The sequence below is a fragment of the Crinia signifera genome, chromosome 2 (assembly GCF_055691185.1).
Source record: "Crinia signifera chromosome 2, ASM5569118v1, whole genome shotgun sequence".
Lineage (NCBI taxonomy): Eukaryota > Metazoa > Chordata > Amphibia > Anura > Myobatrachidae > Crinia > Crinia signifera.
This window is the reverse complement of record NC_139218.1, coordinates 353133460-353157113: the sequence shown is the minus strand read 5'-3', so window position 1 is coordinate 353157113 and position 23654 is coordinate 353133460. Positions and strand designations below refer to the sequence as shown.

Sequence of the window (23654 nt, the reverse complement as noted above, 5' to 3'; positions counted from 1 at the left end):
AGTGTGGCGAGCGCAGCGAGCCCCATGAGGGGACGCGGAATACATGTAAAGTAATACGCTTCGGGCTCGGTGGCTCGCTGCGCTCGCCACACAATGTACAATCAACTCCACGCCGACGTGGATAATGGGGGTATGAAAAGGTCGTAGGACGCGTACCGCCGCCCCTCACGGGCTCACTGCGCTCGCCACGCTTCGGGTTCACGTTCATAGTGGGGGTGGTGTGGGGGTGCATTTAACATTGTAAGCCCATCACCTGTCTGAGCACCCCCCACCTTCTCTCCCCTCCCAATGCGCCCCCTCACCTCTCTGCTCCGGCGATTGTACCCCAGAGCTCCCCTGCCGCTGCCCCTGAAGCCATTAGGAGCAGGTACTTGCAGGTAGCAGGCTTGGGGATGTTCGGGGCAGTTCGGGAGCGCTCAGGAGTTCAGGCGCCCGATTCCTCCCAATCCCCCGTGACCATCCCTGAGCCTGCCGTCTGTGGTCACTGCTGTGACTGGTGGCTGGGGCAGCGGCAGGGGAGCTCTGGCATACAAACGCTGGAGCAGAGCTGAGGGGGGGGGGGGGGGGGTGGCAGGAGGCTACATTATGTGGTGGGTTATGCAGGGGCAGGATAAACCTGCCCTGGTAGGTTTGTCCTGCCCCAGCAGAACCCACCACTCAAGGGTTTAATTCCATTCCAGTGGTACTGCTGATAAAGTTCAGTGGTACAGCTGTTTAATTCCAGTCCTGTGGGAAAGGGGTGTTGCTGTAAATTTTTAATTGCGTTACTGACGAGTGACGACACACTGGAGAGTTATCTGGCCATTGTGGGAGAGGGGTGGTGCTGTATTAGATATTAAATTGCAATAAAGCGTAGACACGCTGGAGTAAAACAAAGGTAGTTTGTGCAAGGCCCAATGAAAATATTGCATCTTTTTCCTGCCAATTTATTACATGATTGTAAGCTTGCAATGCGCAACGGAATATGCTGCACTATATAATAAATTGTAACTAATAAATGGACTGTCCAACATGCCTACTTGGATACGGTCACTGAAGAAATAAATAATCCTCCACCATTCTTTCAATGGAGACAGCATAATATGCAGTGACAGCAGACATGTCGGTCATTGTAGTGGGTGTGTCTTGAAAATGTTGTTTTCTCCGGCAGATGCTGGAGAAATAAAAGGAGATGTTGCCATCTCACGTTCCGCTTGAGCTGACATTTTTCTCACCAACACCTCTTTGCGCCTCTACAGATTTGTGTCCATCATATACCAAGATAAAGGTTTACAATACCTGGGATTAAGTATAGTGGCCAAAATACAGTGGTCTGATTTCAACAGACTGACCCCACTTTTCTGGTCACCAACAGCGTCTCCTACATGAATAAAATTAGCCTATGCTATCAAATAAATTGTGTCAGAAAGACATGGGACTTTTTGGAATTTGTCATTATTTGTCTCACAACACAAATTATCCATACAATGAATTTGTTTTTGGACAATAATACATATGGTAAGGGAATACGGATAATAAGCTCCTCTTTGTCCTGTCCACATGTGGGTGGATGAGTGAGTACACTAATAACACTTTTTTAATACAGTATGGAGGTTATTCTGATCGGAGCGGCCAAACGTGCGTACGTTCACTATTAACGTACGCTAGCCGTACGCGGCCGTTGGGGTTAAGTCCACCCACAAATCAGCCGCTTACGTACGGGCAGAAATAACGTAGAAGGGGAGTGGCGTACAAATGAGCGTACGGCAACGTACGCGGACGGCCCAGCCCTTGCACTCCGACAACAGGCGTACAACTGAGCGTACGGCGCCGTTTACGGACGTCTTTCGTCCGTCTTCCCACCGACTTCTTGCGGAGATCTGAGCGTACGCCAGCTTGCACGGACGGGTCCCTATTGTTTTCAATGGAAAACACAGCTTATGTCACCGCTCGTGAGAGTGAGCGTACGTCCGTGTACGCTGCCATACCCTTCACATATATGGACCTGCAAATCTTGCCTTTCAACTACAATTCTGACAATTGATTAATTAATCTATTTGTTAATCTATTATTGTTTTCTATTAACTCAATTGTCTACCTTAATAAAGACCTAATAAAACAACATTTGAACCCTCATTACATGTATATTTGTTATGTTCTAATGTGGCATTTTAATCACTATCTATGTGTCCCCATATTGCTGTTACTTTTAAATCAAGTTATGTTGGTGTTTCAGTATATGTACTAAATTATGTCCATAATTACTTTGTCCACAATGTGTAACATGTATACCTACCCTGATGTTATGTGTGATGTTTTAATCTAACAACATTAAACATTCATGCATTTTCACTATGTGTTATTTTACTCACAAACACACACATTCACACATCAATCATTACCCCTCACCTCAAATTACAAGTATAACTTACAGTACACATCTGTATGTACCTACCCTTACAAGCCCTCTAACATATTTATTATTAAAAACACAGGCAATTTCGAACTGTACATAAACTTGTATTTATAACAAAAATAATAAGGGGGGGGGGGGATAAAAAAAAATTAAATGCGGGCCTCCAGAAGGCCAAACAGGATCTGGAGGTACAGGAGGGTGAGGACGATCTCCCGCATTAGGGCTGCCACCTCCTCCTGCTGCTGTTCAGTGTCTGTAGTGAAGGGATAAAAAAAAAAAATTAATATATAACATACACAAATGTTTGTTGTATTTGTACATAATAAAAAGTTCAGAGTTATGTGTGAAGGCCACATACATTTTTAAACTACATTGAAGATGGGTCTGCTGTAAACACAGTACTAAAAAATAATATGTTAACACACACATACTGTACATAGTAAATAACATTAATTCAATTACTCCTTCATGGATGAATGTATGCTGTATCCCAATTGGTACTTTGGTTTTAGGGGACTGTCCTCTAACCTCACAATTAGGCTGTGCTATTTAAGGGTTATGACATTGTTGTGGCTTAAGCACTCCTTACTATTTTAAATTTCGGACATTGCTGTACAAATTATAGGCCTACAGCTATGTTTGTAAAGCATGCATCCGCATGGCCTCACACACTATTACCAAAACAATCTCTACATTTATGTTGCACCAGTGCCAGATTAAGCCTTCGGGGGGCCCGGGGTACTTTAGACCGGGGGGCCCCCTTGCACTTGTCATTACTGGCCGCACACTGCATGGGAGAATATTATACTGTCAAAACACAGAGTAAAGGCAGAATAAACTTGGTCAATGGTTAACTGCAGGGGATATATATATATATATATATATATATATACACACACACACACACACACACACACACACACACACACACCACATGAAAAGCCTGTGTTTGTCCCTCTGCCCCTTACTCTGGAGGAGACCTCACAATCCTAGTGCTGCCTCTGATTAAAAACCCTCACATGACTAAGCTGCTGCTGCTGTTCTCCATGGACCTGAGAAGCATGTAATGAGCTCCACCAATCAGAGCTCAGCACAAACTTCTCAGCCTCTGTCCTCTGGTGCAAAGTGTCATGGGACTTAGTCAACTCCCAGAAATGCACTGCACACTTGTGCAATCAGTGTGCCTTGGCTCCCGATGCTCAGCACCATAAATCATTGTCACATTGGCAGATAGGTGAAGCTGCAGCACTACCCCACCCATGCACAAAACCTTTAGCTAAAAAAAACAAATAAAAACCTAAATTTTTTTTTTTTTAAATACATGACAACCACAGGGGGCCCCTAGCTAGAGGGGGGCACAGGGGCACTGACCCCTTGTGCCTCCATTATAATCCGGCCCGGTGTTGCACATCATGCTGGGAACTGGAGTTACCCAACACCTGGAGCCACATAACTACCACACCACTAATGTCGGATATCTCATTGGATGTACTGTTATGTCAATTATTCAAGGGGTGAGGCATGGCCACACTCAAAAAAACCACCAAGGGGACCCTTGTTCCTGGAGAAGGACAGGACACACCTCATGGTCGCCCTGCAGTGATATGTTGCAACTAATGTTGATGTTGGATACACATATGTGGTTGTTGTGATTGTTTATGTGTAGAAATGTGTAGGTCAACATTAGACACATTATTTACTTACGGCTACTTGAGCCATCCTGGTCCCCGCTGGTTGGCTGTGCGGTGGTTGGGGGGGTCAGGAGCAAGGGGGATGGGATGGGAATTTGGATAGAGGTAGTGGGTGTGAGTGGGGATTGGAGAGGTTTGGGGGTGGGTGGTGGAGAGGTGTAGGGGGGTTGGAAATGGGGTGGGGAGGGGGTGGGGGTAGGGGTGTGGGTGGGGGTAGGGGTGTGGGTGGGGGTGGGGGTAGGGGAGGGGGTTGGGGAAGGGGTGGGGGTGGGGGTTGGGGAGGGGGTGGGGGTGGGGGTTGGGGAGGGGGTGGGGGAAGGGGATGGGGAAATAGTGTGGGCCCCAGCTTGAGCCATTGTCTCGGCCTCCTCTTCCTCCTCCTCCTCTTCCTCCTCCTCCTCTTCCTCCTCCTCCTCCTCTTCCTCCTCCTCCTCTTCCTCCTCCTTCTCTTCTTCCTCCTCCTCTTCTTCCTCCTCCTCCTCTTCCTCCTCCTCGTCTGGCTGCTCCAGGGCTGCCTGCTCGTGGGCTGCCTGGTCCCGGGCTGCCTGCTCCCGGGCTTCCATGCGTGCCCTTGCCCGTGCTGAAATGTTCATGTTGATGGCATAGAAATCGAAGATTGGGTTTCATAAAAAAGGGGGAAAGAAAAATTCACATTAGTCATGCTCATAACCTTCCAAATTATCATTGCTGTTATATTTCAGACATTTATCATGCAAACTAATTGATATGCTACACCCAAAAACTGAGCAAATACTTAAACCCCCCCTATACACCCCATATACACCCATATACCCCCCCTATATACACCCATATACCCCCCCTATACACCCCATATCCCCCCATATACCCCCCTATACACCCCATATCCCCCCCCATATACACCCATATACCCCCCCTATACACCCCATATCCCCCCTATACACCCATATACCCCCCTATACACCCCATATCCCCCACATATCCCCCCCATATACACCCATATACCCCCATATACACCCATATACCCCCCCTATACACCCCATATCCCCCCCATATACCCCCCTATACACCCCCTATCCCCCCATATACCCCCCTATACACCCCATATCCCCTACATATCCCCCCATATACCCCCATATACCCCCCCTATACACCCCATATCCCCCCCATATACCCCCCTATACACCCCATATCCCCCCCATATACACCCCATATACACCCATATACCCCCCCTATACACCCCATATCCCCCCCATATACACCCCATATACACCCATATACCCCCCCTATACACCCCATATACACCCATATACCCCCCCTATACACCCCATATCCCCCCCATATACCCCCCTATACACCCCCTATACACCCATATACACCCACATACTCAGGAACATATTTATAAAAAGTACAGAAAACATTAGCTAAAAAACGCAGACATACTAGTAATCAAAACTTACATCGGGCAATATGGCGGCGAAGGGTGCAGAGCAAAACTGGCTGCCGCCGGCGCAGGTCAGACCAGCGCCGCTCAACTTGGCCCAGGCTTCTGCGGACGCCGGTCGTCGAGTATATTAGGCGGCGGGCAGCAGTATACGCCCGCCGCTTGTCCATATTGGTGACATATGGGCCCCTGGGCCCCAGGTGACGGTCCATTACGTCAACCAGGGCCAACAGCTCCTGGGTCGTAAACGGCCTAGCCCTGGTAGTAGTCATAGTGCCAATGGCGCAGTTAATAATTGCAGGTACATATATCACTTTTGGTGCTTGCTGATTGGTGTAAAAAATTGTTTGTTTGGTATTAACTTTATTAATCCCTCTTACATTAACAAACTGGATGCGAATAGAAACTTACGCGGACCGTTCCGATATACACACACCATAACCAACAGCATGCATTCAATGTATAGAGAGGAACTGTATATACAGTGTGCGGAAAATAATACACGCAACCATCTACTTATAACTACGCTGCTTAAAGGGGGCACGATACACCGATTTCCATGGAGAGGAGTACTGTATTTACAGTGTGTGGAAAATAATACACGCAACCATCTACTTATAACTACGCTGCTTAAAGGGCCACAATGCAACATGTTGCTGTATGACAATTTCATACACATTACATATGTAAGGAAAGCATTGTAACGTGATGTTTTGAAATGTGACTCACAAAGCATACACGAACTCCAACAGATACCAGCTGACAACACTCATCATTGGAATGACAGGTGCACACATTTCACGATGTAGCCCACAATGCTCCACAACCTGTGTATGTGCATATACAGGTGATTGATCAGGTGCGTTGAGACCTGCGTAATTTAAGCGGGAATTATCGGCGGGAAATATCGGCGTAAATGAGCAAATACATTGCGGAGAAAAATATACGCCCCCTTGTTCATGGCGGGAGATTAACATATAAATATTCAGTCAGATGCAGGCCACAATTGCTGCAAACATGTCTAGTTCAGACGATTCCGCAGCTGAGGACGCTCTCCAGAGAGCAAGAGCAGAATCCTTGCTGGAAAGGTTGAGGCAGAGGGAGCAGGAGAGGACAAGGAGGAGCCAAGACCAAGCGGGCCCCTCAGTAACAGGCCCTGTTCAACCTCCACCAGCTCCACAAGGGCCAAGCAACCAGCCAGAACAAGAGGTTGCATCTCTCCAAACAGGTGTGACCCAGCAGGTGCATGGTGAGAGAACTGGGGCCACCAGAAAACGAGCTGCAACATCTAGGGTGAGGACTGAGCAGGATACCACCACCAGAAAGAGAAACCCTGCATTTGTAGAGGCCGAAATGCGAATTCTAGTGCCCAGGGCACGCGAATGGATTGAATTGCCAACCAGGAAGCCGGGTGCCAGTGCAAGGAGAAACCTTTGGGAGAAGATCACAGAGGAAGTGAACCAGGTGGCACCAGTGGTCAGAAATTGGGACGCGGTGAAGAAAAGGTTAGTGTGTTTGTCAGGGCTATTTTTCAGCAGGCTCCAGCAGGAACTGAGGCCCTTATTCTAGTTCACTCTTTCTGGCCAAATATTTATTAGATGGACAAAACCATGTGCACTGCAGGTGAGGCAGGTGTTACTTGTGCAGAGATAATCAGATTTGGGTGGGGTTTTACACCTGCCTCACCTGCAGTGCACATGGTTTTGTCCATCAAAGAAATATTTGGGCAGAAAGAGTGAACTAGAATAAGGGCCTCAGTTCCTGCTGGAGACTGCTGAAAAATTGCCCTGGTCTTTGTCCCCCTGATGTCATATGTGTGTACATATGTTACATGTATGTTTTGAGACTAATAGAAAGGTGTGTTTGTAGATAGTGCTACACTTCAATGTCACATGTGAACACAACCATGTCTAATAACCCACATTGATATATGAAACATGCACCGTTGGTGTGATGTGAGGTTATGGGCACAGTTCTGCTCATGTGAAGTATGTGATGGGACAAGAGAAAGTGTGTTTTTGAAAGAGTTGTTGTAACATGTTCCATATGATGCTACTGAAACAAGAATGACCAAACTGTGCACATGTAGCTGGTGAGAAACTACACATCCCAGTATGCCATTCCATAGTTAAATTACTCGATAATAACCACATTGTCAAGCTATGGTGGAATGTGTAGTTTCACACCAGGTGGAGGTGCATAATTTGGCCATGGATGATGTCATTTCTGCATAGTGATGTATGTATGTGCATTTAGTGGCCTAATGAATGAGATGAGACACTGAAATGCCTCCTAATTGAGACATGAATGTGTGTGTGGGACACATATGGCAAAAAAACATAAGATCACCCACACTAGGAAATGTCACGTAGCTAGGGGTACCACATAGTCCCTTTAATTCCGGACACATATTAATTACACAGGTTCTGTGGCTGGCTGACTTCAAGACTCCACTTCACCTAATTTTAAACTGCCACAGAACCTGTGTAATTAACATGTGTCCGGAATTTAAGGGACTAGGTGGTAACCCTACACGTAGCACAGTGATGCACATATCTCATGGTGATATTTGTATTTTTAAACTTGTAGGTGGACTGACTTCAAAACGGCAATGAAGAGGAAGATGACTGACCGGTACAACCACAGCATGTCCACCGGGAGAGGTCCTATGCCCGACCATTTGGAGTATACCCCCCTGGAGCAGGACTCCTTGGACGTGATTGATGTGGGGGAGGTCAGGGGGATCTCCAATATGGACAGTGAGCTCCCGGCGGAGGTCTTTGCTGCTGCTTTTGATGGTAAGTCACAGTAATGCATTGTATTTAGAAAGATATTTTTTATTGCGTATGTGATGGTGACATTGTTTTCAATTCTTATCCTAGAAGAAGCAGAAACCCAGGATGTACCGGCAGCATCTTCCTCTGCACAGCCACAGGTGGAGCAAGTGGTCCAGCCTCCACCAAGACGTCGCCCCCAGCACCAGCCACAGGAGACATGGGATGAGAGCGTCATGGTGATGCTGGAGAGGATCGAGCAGCAAGGGGTGGATGCTGCGATCCGTCAGCAGCAGGTGAGGGAATTTCTGGCGGAGTGGAAGGCCACAAACAGGCTGCAGTGTGAGGCCTTGAACCGCATTAACGACACTCTGGCGGCTGGCATAGTAAGCATTGGCCAACACCTCAGCCGCCAGAATGAACTTCTTGCGGAGCAGCTGTCCACCGCCAGGTCCCTAAGGGACAATCCCCCATCTGCTGCCCCACCCCAAGCTGCTCCCCAACCTTCCACCTCTGCTGACCCTCCTGTGTCGACTAGGGGAAGACGCCGCAAGGCAGCTGAGCCAAAGGCCCCTGTCCCCAAGGCCCCATCTAAAAGGGGGAAAAAAGAGCCCAAATAATGAGACCTGGTTCACTTCCTCTGTGGTTGGACCCCAAATGTTTAAATTGCACTGGACATCCGCTTCCTGAGTTGGCCATCTATCCATTTGCGTGCCATGGGCATGAAAGTTCGTATTTTGACCTCTACAAATGCAGGATAAATTTGTGGTGGTGTGTATCTTGCTTAGTATTCACCCTGGTTGTTGCAGAACGTATTCTGGTGTCCCCATTTCTTTCACCATTGCATTTGCAGGGTAACACATGTTTGGAGATATGCAACCTCTTGTTCTGGCTGTTTTATTATTTGTGTGTCTATTTTATTTGTTTATTTGATTTCTCACAATAAAGTGTGAAATAAGCTGTGATGCTGAACAGCAAATAAATTTATTTTACAAATTAAATCAAAATTGTGGTATGTGTCATTTCTTGTGTGAAAAAAATACTAGATTTATGTGTACTTACTGACCAGGGTATTTTTGAACATTTGTTGAAGTGTGGTAGAAGTTTCCCATGTGTAACCCTTTCCATGGCCATTCCCATGTTCCTATCCAACTTTTCACTGCTAATTAGTTTGTGTCAGCACATGTGCAGAGCAACTTAATAGGAGAGAAAGCAGTTTGTGTGCAGGTGAGGTAGCTCCTACAGTAGTAGGTAAAAGCAGGTCCAGAACAATGCTTTCCTCATGGAGTGGGTGAGGCAGACAAACAAGGGTGAAAAGGTACATTTGTGTAGGAATGCATATGTGTCCTCCCTAAAAAAAGATGTGTGAATGGGCCAAACATGATAAAATAGCTTGTGAACAAACATGCATAACTTTTTAAATATATATGATTTTACAGTGTCATAAGCAGATGTAGGAATCCTTTGTTAGAGAGATGAGAGTGCAATAATGTGATTGGTGGCATCTTACATCCAGAGTGTAGTCAAATCCAAATCATAGCAGATGAGATAGTGGTACAGGTCATTATTTTGGGTACTATACAAAGATTGTGTGCAAAATAGTGGTCATGGGCTTAAAACATTGCTGAAACATCCTTTGTAGGTGTTAGATGTGGTTTATGTTATTGTATCATAAATACAAAACCTATGTTTGTATTAGAGTGAACACGTTGACACATGTCGACTTGTGTAGATTGAGTGTGCTACTGTGTAAAGTCTATGAAAGCACGTAGTTAATGTGTCTAACTGTTTAGCAAATACCTACCTTAGCGTATATAAGCAGGTCTTAAAAAGATTCTTACCTTAAATTAAACAAACCTTTAAATGTGGAGAAGTATAGAAAGATAAGCTTCCAATGTGTTTGCGTGCTGTGTGTGGCTTGCAGGCAGGGAAATAATGGTTTGGACTTAATAGACTGCAGCATTGCTTATTACATTCAGGTGTATGTGTTTGAGTAGTAATCAGCGTTAATTAGCAAACTCAGGCGCACGCTGGCATGCGGTATCTGTAGGGGTGGTCTGAGCTGGCGGTTGGCGGGCGCTTGTCTGGTGTCCGAAATGAACGGTGCTTTAGGCGATCGTGCGGTAGTAGCACCGCTCATTTTTGGTGCACACCCCCTTGTACGCCCATATTTACGCCCATTTTCCCTCATTATTTCGGCCGCTCCCCTCAACACGCCCCTATGCCGCCCCTAATACCCGTACACTCGCGTACAGGTTTTTTCGCACGTTGAGACCCGTCCGTAAGCGTTGTTCAGTGGTCGCGCCTGCGCATTAGCGAATCTGCACATGCGCAGATCATGAAAAACCCCGGAACGTACGCGTACGGCCCGGCCGCACCAACCAGAATAAGGCCCTATGTCCCTTGTACAGTCTGGGAATTGCTTGTGTAGTGAAGTTGAATAAAGAGTAGGCACACAGTAAGTCAATCAACTGTGTAAATCCCACTGCACTAATGGCAGATACTGGATGCACGTCTAACAGCAGCATAATTGATTGGGCTCAGTAATCTGCTTTGCGACCGGGTGACTGCGGTCATGCTTCAATGCGAATAGTCGGGCTTAAAAAGACAGGCAGCGCTGTGAACTTTGCAGCCCTGGGTGTCAAACAGAATAAGGTCCTTGGTCTCTATCAAAATGGCACTCTGACCACTTCCAGTTTTCTTTTCCACCCACTCTGACCATCAACACTCTTCTCCTCTGCACTGTCACAACTACATGAGCTCATTCTCTCCGGCTGCTGTTGTCACCAGCATGCATCATGGTGCTCTTGCCAGCCAATCATGAGCCTAAAGGTGTGACCTGGGAGTAAAATCCTGGGTAGGACCATTCAACCTGGGTTGTCTACCTGGGATGTAAGAAAAAACCTCAGTCGATAGGGTGTTGACCTGGAAACTTGTTCCCAGGCTGGTGCCTTTCAGATATACTGTAAGTGAGACCAGGGTAGTTTCGCCGAGTCAGGGCAAATACCCAAGTATTCTCGCTATGTCAGAAAGGCGGATTATTGAGAAATTCAGCAACAATTATCATAGTAAATTGTGCTTACCTGTCATGCTTTACATTTGCAGCCACCAGTACTGGCTTCACACTGACCATAAATAATTTCATTTGGTACTGCCCACCAACCAGTGGCACCCCTGCAAGTGTCCTGTGACAATACAGGGTGCTCATCCCTAATTTAGAGGATAGTCAAAACACTAGACATTCAAGAACCATAAAATTGTATATAAGACACATAAGATAATTTGTAAAACAAACAAGTACTGTATAGCAGAAGATTCCAACCCTGGTCCTCAAGTACCCCCAACAGTGCACGTTTTCCAGGTCTCCACACAGAATCACAAGTGACATAATTAGCTCCACCTGTGGATCTTTTAAAATGTGTCTGAATAATGAGTGCACCTGCCGGGTGACCTGGAAAACGTGCACTGTTGGGGGTACTTGAGGACCAGGGTTGGGAACCACTGAAGTATAGTAAAGACTGAGCTCTTCCTGAGGGAGACTGAGCTCTTCCTGAGGGAGACTGAGCTCTTCCTGAGGGAGACTGAGCTCTTCCTGAGGGAGACTGAGCTACTCCTGAGGGAGACTGAGCTACTCCTGAGGGAGACTGAGCTACTCCTGATGGATAACATGGACAGTATAAGGAGAGGCAGCAGAAGAGCAGCATAATGGATACAGCAGTCTTAGTCACGTATTAAAGTGTTTATTTTTACTGTTCGGTGCAGAGCAGTTTAGCTGCTAAACAAAAATAACTCTTCCATGGCAGTAGCTAACAGTTTAATTTGTCTCCTACATAGTGATGGGCAATTAACATCAGCAGGGAGGCTGTGATTGTGAGGAAATACTGCGTCACTGTGCTCCCCTATTAGCAAGGGGCCTGCTTTATGAAGATGAAGGAAACTGGGATAGTAAACTGGCAAAGTGTTGCACACTGGAGGATAGGATGATGCAGATGCCTGTTATTAGCCTACGGGTTTAATTACTTGTGTATAATAATGCTACCAAGTGCATCATTACTGATCACATCATATATGCAAATGATGTGTAAACTGATTCACAACTAGCAAATCCCATCATACTGAGCTAGTAAACCAATATGAAACTGTACCAGCCGGCAGACCAGAGACTACTATGAAACGGGTTGACAAGTCCACTGGTCTCTGGATGTTTGCAGATGGGAGGAGATGAAACCTCTCCGTCACTACAGGAAAGGTGCATACACACTGGGCGTTTTTGCCCAGCGTGTATGCAGAACGATGATGGGGAAAATCCACTATGGAAATTTCTCCACCCCATCACTCATCTGCTGGTAATACAAGCACATGAGCAGCAACGGCCGGTGATTATGCCGGAGCGCGCATCAGCACTCACTGCTCGGCCATACACACTTTGCGGTTTTGAGCTGAAAGCAGCTCCAAACACCAAAATTGCCCAGTGTGTATGGGCCTTTATTAGTTTAGAATGCCTATTAACTTTCTTATACAGGTTTAGTATCCCTTATCCGAAATGCTCGGGACCACAAACATTCCGGATAGGGGATTTTTTCGGTTTTTAGAATATTTTTTTTAGGCTTACTTACCTGTCCCCTGATGGTGTCCGGTGGTCCCTCGGCGTCCACAGCAGGCCTCCGGCATCTTCTCTGGGTCTCCAGCGGTCCCAGGAATGCATTGCGCGGGTGTGCGCGCGCACCGGTGACATCACCGGCGCGCGCGCACACTCGCGCAATGCATTCCTGGGACCGCTGGATGCCCTGGAGAAGATGCCGGAGGCCTGCTATGGACGCCCTGGGACTTGGTAAGTATGAAAAGAGGGTTAGGGGGTTAAAAAAAAAAAATTTGAATTATTCCAATAACCACGGTTTTTGGAATAATTTGGATAATGGATGCACGGATACGGGATACTCAACCTGTATATAGCACTGAACAGTAAAGAATGAACTATAGATATACCCATAGCTCTTTAAGGCAGGGGTGGGGAACCTTTTTTGTGCCAAGGGCCGTTTGTATGGGGAAAAAAATCCTTTGGGGGCCATATGTAAAAATTTCTCTTACAAATTGTCCTGCTGCCGCCATCCCACTCTCCGGCGGCTGCCACTGAATAGGACTGTCAGTCTTCGGCTGCTGTTGATTAAGAGGAATCTCACAAGAACTACAAGCCTCTAGTGAGAATTCCCCCTGTACTTGACTCCCGGCAAAGCCGCTGGGCGGCTGGACGGGCCACCCAGACCGGCTACGGGGGCCGCATATGGCCCCCGGGCCTGAGGTTCCCCACCCCTGCTTTAAGGCATTCTAAGTATTCATCTGCAATCCGGACTGTAACCCTTAAAACCAAATTTGCAATTGAAGTTTCAGCTTTAAACTAAAAGACTCTACCTACAATAATATTGTGTTTCACTCACAGTACTGCAGGCTCGAGCTCATAAGCCTAGAACAACGGCTATGTCTCCTGAGAGCAGCTTGATTGATATATAGTCGATAAATACACCTGCCCTTCAGCTATGGGTGCTTACATGTAATACAGAACAGCTAATTGAACTGAACAAGGGTATACTAATAATCTTTTGTTCCCAGTAGGGGATCTCTGGGGTTTACTGAATGTGACATGGTATGGAGAACAGGTATCAATTCAGGAACATATGGCTATTTAAGCTCTTATACATTCGGAAACTACCATCTTTAATGACAATTGCGGACATGTTATCTGTACATAATATTTAGTGTCACGTTTCACAGCAGAAAACAAAACAAAGGTGAGATTTAATGGGATGCAAATTTGTTTTTTGTTGGTGATTTTTAGTAAAAGAATTTGCAAGTTTTTCTGAAATTGCCAACTGAATGAGATGCGAATTGTGCTAAAAATTGCACTTTTTGCTGCAAATTTGTACATTCTTGACTGGCGATTTTTAGTCACACTTCAATTTGCATCCAGATGTTTTCCCATTATAAAGTATACAACTCTCAAATTTAATGAGATGCGATTTTGGGAAAACTAAAAAAAACAAAAAATCGCAAACAAAATGGACCAGGTTCTGACAGGTGAATTTGACAGAACCATGCACAGATCATTGAGATCTGTGCATGGATCTGTCTAAAAAAATGTGTAAAAGTTAGAATGTAAAAAACAAAAATGGGGTGGGGTCGCCCCTCCTGAGCATAACCAACCCTGACTGCAGGGTGAGCCGGCTGCCCCCGTTTTCAGAAAATGCGTCGTCAGAGTGCTACAGAAGCACTCAGCTCTGATTGGTTATAGGCGGCTCCATGCTTCTAAAGCACAGTGACAGCGAGATTCTCCGCGAGATTCTCAATACTTTGTAATATAACCTCGATTGTCAATTACAGAGGTCAAATGTTTCCTGTAGTTCTTTACCAGGTTTGCACACGTTGTGGCAGGTGTTTTGACCTGCTTTTACATGCAGTTCTTCTCTAGATCTGTCATGTTTTGGGGCTGTCGCCGGGCAAAGACTTTCAACTCCCTCCACAGATTTTTAATTGAGTTGAGGTCTGGAGACTCCAAGACCATAAAATGCTTCTTATGAAGTAACTCCTTAGTTGCCCAGGTGGTGTGTTTGGGGTCATTGTCATGCTAGCCACGTTCCATCTTCAATGTTCTTACTAAGGGAAGGAGGTTTTTGGCCAAAATCTCATGATACATGGCCCTATTCATCCTCTCCTTAATACGGATCAGTCGTCCTGTCCTCGTTACAGAAAAGCAGCCCCAACGCATGATGTTTCCACCCCCATACTTCCCAGTGGGTATGGTGTTATTGAGATGCCACTCATCATTCTTCTCCCTCCAAACATGGCGAGTGGAGTTTATACCAAAAAGTTCTATTTTGCTCTTATCTGACCACATGACATTCTCCCAATCCTCCTCTGGATCATCCAGATGGTCACTGGAAAACTTTAGACGGGCCTGGACATGTGCTGGCTTAAGCAGGGGGACCTTTCAGACATTGCAGGATTTGAATCTATGACGATGTAGTGTGTTACTAATGGTAGCCTTTGTGGCTGTGGTCCTAGCTCTCTTGAGGTCATTTACCACGTCCCCCATGTAGTTCTGGGCTGATTCCTCTCCGTTCTCAAGATCACTGATACCCCACGAGGTGAGATCTTGCATGGAGCACCAGGTCGAGGGAGATTGTCAGTGATCTTATATTTCTTCAATTTTTTAAAAATAATTGCGCCAACAGTTGATCTCTTCTCACCAAGCTGCTTGCATATTGTCTAGTAGCTCATCCCAGCCTTGTGCAGCTCTACAATTTTGTCCCTGGTGTCCTTAGACAGCTCTCTGGTCTTGGCCATGGTGGAGCGGTTGCAGTCTGACTGTTTGTGTGGACAGCTGTCTTTTATACAGATAACCAGTTCAAACCGGTGCCATTAAAAAAGTTAACATGTGGGGGATAGAAGATCTTCTTAAAGAAGAAGGAACAGGTCTGAGAGCCAGAAATCTTGCTGGTTGGTAGGTGTCCAAATATTTATTTTCCACAAGAATATACAAATAAATTGTTTAAAAATCATACAATATGATTCAACGTTTTTTTTTTTTCCACATTCTGTCGCTCACCGTTGAAGTGTACCTACAGGTATGATGGAAATTACAGACCTCTCTCATCTTTTTAAGTGGGTCAACATGCACAATCGGTGGCTGTCCAAATACTTTTTTGCCCCACTGTATATAGATACTGACTGTAGATGGAATGCAGCCTGTACTTTGCTATAAAAAAAAAATCCTGATAAGGTTTCTTCAGCCAAAGGAGAATACGTAAATGTTTCTTTAATCAAGGGATAATAATGAAATGTTTTCTGCAGCTGATATCTCCCTTTATAATCACTACGTGTTTCTGGATGACTTGCCTTCCAATTTATCAATCCTGACCAATTTCAACAAGGGTTTACCATCTGCTATGGCACTGCTGTATCATCTGTTCATTTCACAATTTCACTTTAACGGAAAGAAAAAGTTTGATCTTACCTGATAGGTGCAGTACAGTATGGCCTTGATTCAGACCTGGTCGCTTTACTGCTGGATTCCGCATTGGCCCCGCCAGTGTCCGCATGGGCCCCACCCCTGTGAATGCGTTCGCAGCCCTACACACAGGTGAGCAATCACTCACCATCCAGTGATTTTACCCCTGCTCGCAGCACCGAATACGTCTAGACCTGCTCAGCGCTGCGATGACCGCGGGGAGCGATGTCAGCGACCCTCCCTCCCAAAGACTGGTGAATGCCTGCAGTTTCCGGGACACTCCCGGAAAATACTGTGTTTTCCGCCCACAAACGCCTGCAGGGTGCCAATCACCCTGCGGGCAGCCTGTGATTTCCTGTCAGACAATGGTTTGCGCATTCGTACTGTGGACCGAACACTTTCCTCCGGCCAGACTCAAAGTCGCATTACAGACATAAAAAAATAAAAGCATTTTACAGCAGGTAGAAAACTTCAATGAATAATAATAATAAAAAAAAACAACCTAGAGAGCACAATAAGTATAAGGGGGGTATTCAATGCAGGGTCACGACTGTCGGGCCCGACAGCCGTGACCCTGTCCCATTCTCGCCTGACTGAACACTGATTTGGCAGGCGGGATTCAATGTTCCACCTGCCGAGCACCGAGAAGGGGGCGTGGCTGCATGAAGCGGCAGGAAATCGTTGCGCTGTGGCCGAGAGTTCGACAATTCTCGGCTGTTCTCGGCAGAACGTGTCCGACTGCTTGTGAAGTTGGGCACGTTCTGCCGAGATCCCTGTTCAATGCTGTTGGGCAAGACAGCATTGAATAGCACCCCGCCACTATTTTCCCCATCGGGAATAGTGGCGGGAAATTGAATATCCCCCTTAAGCAGCTTTGGTTGATACATGAGCACTGTAGGCGCTCGCACACAGAAGCTGCACATGCGCATAAAAACCTACGTGCATGCACAATTGTGAATGCGCGGGGGACCGATTGAATCAGAATACCCCCCAATGACCGGTTCATGCTTGGACAGAAGCGACCACGTCTGGTGGGAGATGGGTTAAACCTCTGCTTACTAATGCCAGCGAGTATTTTCATTTTTAGTTGACCAAAAAAAGATTTTCTATTACAGGTTGAGTATCCCTTATCCAAATATCCATTATCCAAATTATTCTGAAAACCATAATCTCCAATATGTACTTTTATTTTTTATTTTTTGCTAAAAACCTACTGGGTACATCTGTAACTACTGGAGAAATCAGGATATGATTGCTTGGAATTCAAATTCAGTATCTGAGATTGTAGACCAACTTTGTTTCATGTTTTGAAACCTTGTTTCATGCACAAATAAAATATATTTGTGTGTATTTCATGTGGTTGATGTGTTTGTACAACATAAATGCAAGGTACCTCAAGATACCTCTTTCAAATGTAAAAATATTCCAAAACACAGAATAATACACTGATTCCTGAGCATTTTGGATAAGGGATAAGCACAGCGGCGTAACTAGTTTTTCGGCGCCCCCCTGCCGACAAGTCAGGAGGCGCCCCCCTGTAAAAAAAAAACGGAGCGGAGGGGAGCCGTGGTACGGCGGTCGGGAGGGGGGGTTGTGTTTCTGTGTGTGTGTGTGTGTTTGTATGTATGTGTAACGTGTTTGTGTGTGTGTTTGTGTGTGTGCGTTACCTCTGGCCGGCTGGCCGCATCCGTCTGCGCCGGGTCCCGGGCGGCTCTACCGTTACTGCTGCTAATGTAAAAGTGACACTTGGAAAATGGCTGCCCCCATACTGCAGACGAAAAACTGTCTGCGGTATGGGGGCAGCCATTTTCCAAGTGTCACCTTTTTGTACTAGAACAGCGCTGCGGCTGCCGGGACTCGGGAGAGCTGGGACCCGGTGGTGCACGGTACGGCGGCAGAAGGCAACTATCATCCCGCAGCCCCCCCGGCGCCCACATACCCTCAGCGCCTCCCCGCCACCGCGGGGGCTGCGGGACGATAGTTACGCCACTGGATAAGCAACCTCTGCTGGGTGGCAGAAAATCTCTCTTTTCCTGTTGGTGGGAAATTGAGGTAATTATTAAGCTGTCTATACACAGGCTGGTCCACTTGCCTAGCCTTGTTGCTCAGTGGTCAGATCTTTGCATTATTTACACATATGCCTGTATCTGAGCAGCTAAAACTGAAAGGCCACATTTTATTGTTGGCTAATGACTGTATACAGACATAGCCGGATTTACCAACTCTGCCAAGCAGCACTCATTACATGTCAGTTCAGCAATGCTCGCAAACCTACACACTTCAGACTGTATCGATTATGATTAAAAACTAATTTTTCAGCAAAATGTCAGTAGGCATGTCACAAATACACTTCATTGGGGAAGATACAATGGGCTTGATTCAGACCCATTCGGAATTCGACCCAGTTTCTGATGTTGGGAATATGCGCACGTGCAAACCCCCTGTGGAAATGCCTTTGGCGATTATCACACACGCCGAGCAATGTTCCCTCTAATTTTACGAAGGCTGTGTGCGGCAAAAGATTTTGGCTGTGCAACTTTTGAAATTAAAATTTTTGTGCGTCACTTATATATAACTGGAAAATGACGCTCAGCATTTGTGTTAACTTTTCTTCAAAATGATATTAAACATTTAAACATTCAAAACACAGCACACAAATGTAGTTAATGGGTGAAACACATTAATTGAGTCTACAACTGCAAAAAGGGACCACTGCTGCTTTGTGCGCTCTGTTGTAATGTCTGTGCGCACGCTCGTCAAGTTGTGTGCGCGCGCACATGTGCACAGCTTAGAGGGAACATGACGCCGAGGCGTTCCCACTGAGAGGGGAGGCGAGCAGGGGGATGAAGCAGGGGAACGGCCAGCATTTTATGGGTGATGTCTGCTCAGGACAGGCGGCTGAAGTCACAGAACTTCAGTGCCCGCCCCAAATTCGGCCATCTCTTGCCAAGATAAAAAGTCAGTTTTATCTAAAAAAAAAAAATCGTCCGATGGTTGAATGACTTCTCACCCGTGCGGCCCAAATCAGATGTGTTTGACATCTCCTCCGACCCGATGCTTTAACCCATGCGCATCGGGTCGGGCCCTCCAGACTGAACCTGCTACAGGTTCAATCTATCGGATCGGACCCATTGCTGTTGCTTTTTAGCACCCACAATGTGTTGATCAGATCCATAGGTGTGTGCCAGCGGTGTTTCACCTATGTGCAGGGGTGGATAGTGGCGGGTGCCACAGGGCGGGCAGCGGCAGGTGCGGGGCGGGAAGCAGACTGGCCTGAGATCAGTCAATCAGCGGTCAGCCAGTCTTTTGAAAATATTTTTTTTAAATTCAGTTGCAGCTTCCCAACTCGCACCTGCCACTACCACTACTCCCCGCTGCTGCCTCTTTCCATATCCAGCAAGTTTGAAGCAGATCAGTGTCCAAGCAAAAATTCCTTTCACTTTCTGTTATGACATCCTTTAGCACACAAAAGGAGTAATTTGGTCCCTCGAGTGACCTCTAGTGGTCACTGGCAGTATTTCACATCATAGAGGTGAGGAGTAGTTAGCCATATGTATATCAGCCTGGTACCTACACCTCCTCTCAGCCAGGAACCTACACCTCTCTGCCAGGTACCTACACCTCCTTTCAGCCAGGTACCTACACCTCCTTTCAGCCAGGTACCTACACCTCCTCTCAGCCAGGTACCTACACCTCCTCTCAGCCAGGTACCTACACCTCCTCTCAGCCAGGTACCTACACCTCCCCTCATCCTGGTACCTACACCTCCTCTCAGCCAGTTTAGGGTGGGCCTTGGTGACGGCGAGCTCCGATCGTGTTGGGATCCCCCTGCCGCATCTGATCCTGTTAAGCCTGACGGTACACCGCTTCCCTCGCAGAGTGTGCGGTGAGGCTCAGTGTCGTGCTGCAGTGCCCCGGATGGTGGTAGGAGGCTTGCCTGGCTTGTTATTATTACACCATGTGGTAACCAGTCCACTGCTGTTTTTAAAATGGTACGAGTACTGATTGTCTGTACCGAGGATATTTTATATATCTATTAAATCATATTGGTTTTACACCATGGAGCGCTCCTCCTGTGCTTCTTTTTGAACAGATTGGCGCTTGTTCCCGTGAGTCCTGGGAATTACTTTGGAGTGAGCTGCAGTCCAAAATTGGGACTTTTAGTGTCTACATAAAGGGTTTCTATATCCTTTTTCTCCAGACTGGTGTTTGCTGACCACCTAATTAGCGCTGATTGGATCCACCTATATTCCACTTTCCTACATATATGTATATATATATATATTTTTTATATATATATATATATATATATATATATATGCTGCCACTGGCAACAACTCTGCTGGGGGGGGAAGGGGGATAGAAAATTACACCTGCACTTAACAATCTAAAAGAGGCATGACATAAGGAGAGGAAGATGCATCAATGGACCCACCGGCTCCTCCAATCTTGGTCCACATTAAGCATGTACAGAGTACAGTTAATCGCCTTCCTTCCTGGGTCCTCAGGCACGCTCACAAAGAACGAATGCCAATGAGTGACAGTTTGGTGCCAGCATAAAATACAGATTCTTCAGCTGTGTCACTTGATGAACAAGTATTGTGGAACCAGTAATAAGATGAAACAATGTGACTGTGTCATAAGCTGCAGGGACAAAAGGAATAGTACATGCAGTACGGCAGGTGAAGTCACATAGGCCCTTATTCTGATCGGTGCGGATATTCCCGCTTGCGTACGGCCCGCCGATGTTTATCGTCTGCGCATGTGCAGAGGTCACTCTGCGCATGTGCAGGCGATTTCGCCGCATGGATTCTTTATACGCCGCACAGGGGGCGTAGAGGGGCGTGAGGGGCTACTTATCCTCATTACCCTATGCATACGCCCCGCGTTTCATGGGCGTTCCCATGCAAACGCGGGGCGTATGCATGGTAATGAGGCCGTGACGCGTGGGTACGGGGCGGGCATCTGACATCGCCGGATGTCAGCTGCCTGCCCCCATACAAGATTTCACACGGACAAGTGTCCGTGTGGTCTTGTGTTGCGGGACCTGGTGGAGCGTGCGGCCCTGCATTCGATGTTCGGCGACCATCGAATGCAGGGGCTGCTCCCACCATGGAGGAGGCGTATCCCCGTCCACATTCATGCGGACCGCCACATATCCGCATACGGACGGAGGTGGCGATCCGTATGGAAGGCGGGGATTCGCAAAGACGGACATCACCGCATATTTCTGATCGGGCCGCACCGATCAGAATAAGGGCCATAGTGACTGATGCTGTAGGTGAAAGAGTGTCTGCACTGCTCCTGTAAATAATAATTCTGACATGACAGTAGTGTAATATGTTGGTGTTGCATGTGGTGGTGGTGGTGGTGGTGGTGGTGGTGGTGGTGGTGGTGGTGGTGGGGGGTACGGGAGCTGCACAACCGGCACCCATAAACAGCTGCTACACATGCAGTTACAATCAAGCCCATTGGTTCATCTGCTTAGGTTTGCCTAAGAGCCCTTTTGTCATTTTACCATACAATTTAGTATATTGAGCTAATATAACATCAAAGAACTACTGTAATTACAATATCATTGGGTGATAAGAAACAAAGCTCTGACCTGTACAATATGTATGTAGCTTTGTGTTTGGATGATTGCTGATTAGATAATGGAGGTGCTACAACCGTACTTGTCTGTTTTGACACTGTATTTCATTAATAAGAGAGTGAGAACAGAACCTGTCATTTTACCTTCTGCCCCCAATTAAAGCATTAGAACTGTTCTTGTCTGAATATGCACAAAGAATTCCAACCTATATTTTTCTGTCTGGAAACGTAAATATTCAATCTACACCAGACAAATATCAGCAACCTTTCTCCGGAGTAATAGTCAGGCATGAAACAAATAATAGCCTACAAACCTGTGCAATCTCAGAAACATACATCCTTCTTTCATCATTAATTTTGTAGTATGCCTGTTAGAAAAAAAAAAAAAAAAAAGAATACATTTGTTAAATATTATAAAAATGACAAGATGGAAATCCTGAGTGTTAAGGTCCGTACACACTGGGAGATTATGCCCAGCGTGTATGGACAACGAGGACCGCTGTCATCGCTGGGGGGGAAAGCCGTGATCACACCCCCTCCCCCCCGGCATGGTCAGCGGGGGGTGGACGGCTTTGCATAGCACAACACTATGCAAAGCCGTCCACAAAGCCGATCCTCTGCTGGTAACACAAGCTGCGATGATGCGGGAGCGTGCATCACCGCTCATTGCCGGGCCGTACACACTGGGCGGCTTTGAGCTCAAGCTTGGTGTTTTGAGTGGCTTTCAGCGCAAAATCGCCAAGTGTGTATGGCCCCCCCCCCCGCATTAGGCCGCCGCCTCCTCTAGCATCCTCAAAAACTGTCTGCAGTATGGGGGCAGCCATTTTCTAAGTGTCACTTTTAATTATAGCAGCAGGAGCCGGCGCCGGGAGTGACGGGACTGTGACCCGGCAGGCCAGGTACTGGCAGACAGCAGCGGGTAACTATAGGATACGGTCACTAGCTCGACCCTATGAAGGTCGACAAACTTTAGGTCGACCACTTAAGGTCATCAAGGCTTAGGTCGACAGGGTCAAAAGGTTGACCACACAAGTGTGTGCTCCCAAGGGTCGCATGCAACATCTTCTGGTTGGCTGTGCTGCACAGCCAATCAGACAATATCATATGCAGGGCTGTACAGTGTCACGAAGGATGGAATGATCGGGACCATTACCCGTCACTCTCTAGGTAGACCCACCCTTACCTAAAGCAAGGCATATTGCACAAAGGAGATAGAGGAAATGTTTAACTAAATAGCCATAGCAGCGTAAATGTATCTTTCTTCAAGTATTTGTGTTCATCACTGCAATCGCTGTGGAAGAGCTTTACGTGCTTTCGATTTTTTAAGTAATTAGTAACACTAAAGATTGGAGACATTTCTTAATGCTATGCACTTAAGGATAAATAATATCTTATTAAAAAAACAATTATTAGTTCCATTGCACTACAATGTAGGTTAACTTCCACAATGTTTAATGAAAAATATATTATATACACAATTGTTTTAAAAAAAAGATCAATGCAACATCCTTATAAATCCCAGATGTTGATAGCAGTGTTGGCAAAATAGTAATGGAAATGAACAATCTATTATGCAAAATATATTATTACAAATTCATCCTTCTCATCATTTTTACTAAAGTGCAGCGTTGTAACAAGTGTTGCCCAGGGCTGCCCTTGCTACATAAATAGAACAGTCACATTCAGATAGGAACCTTGTTCACTGTTACCATTTAGTTCCATCATCGTATTGCAAGGTTTAACCTTCTTCCACTGTACATTGGTAGCAAGCATTGTA

General features: G+C 46.3%; 1 protein-coding gene across 1 annotated transcript in view; it reads right to left on the bottom strand.

The window, feature by feature from the left end:
- CCDC169 (coiled-coil domain containing 169) overlaps positions 1-23654 on the bottom strand; it is a 57912-nt gene that overhangs the window by 11528 nt on the left and 22730 nt on the right. Inside the window, exon 6 of the mRNA XM_083169783.1 lies at positions 22192-22245. Within this exon, the coding sequence (XP_083025909.1) occupies positions 22192-22245 (54 nt within the window). The remainder of the gene's footprint in view (positions 1-22191; positions 22246-23654) is intronic.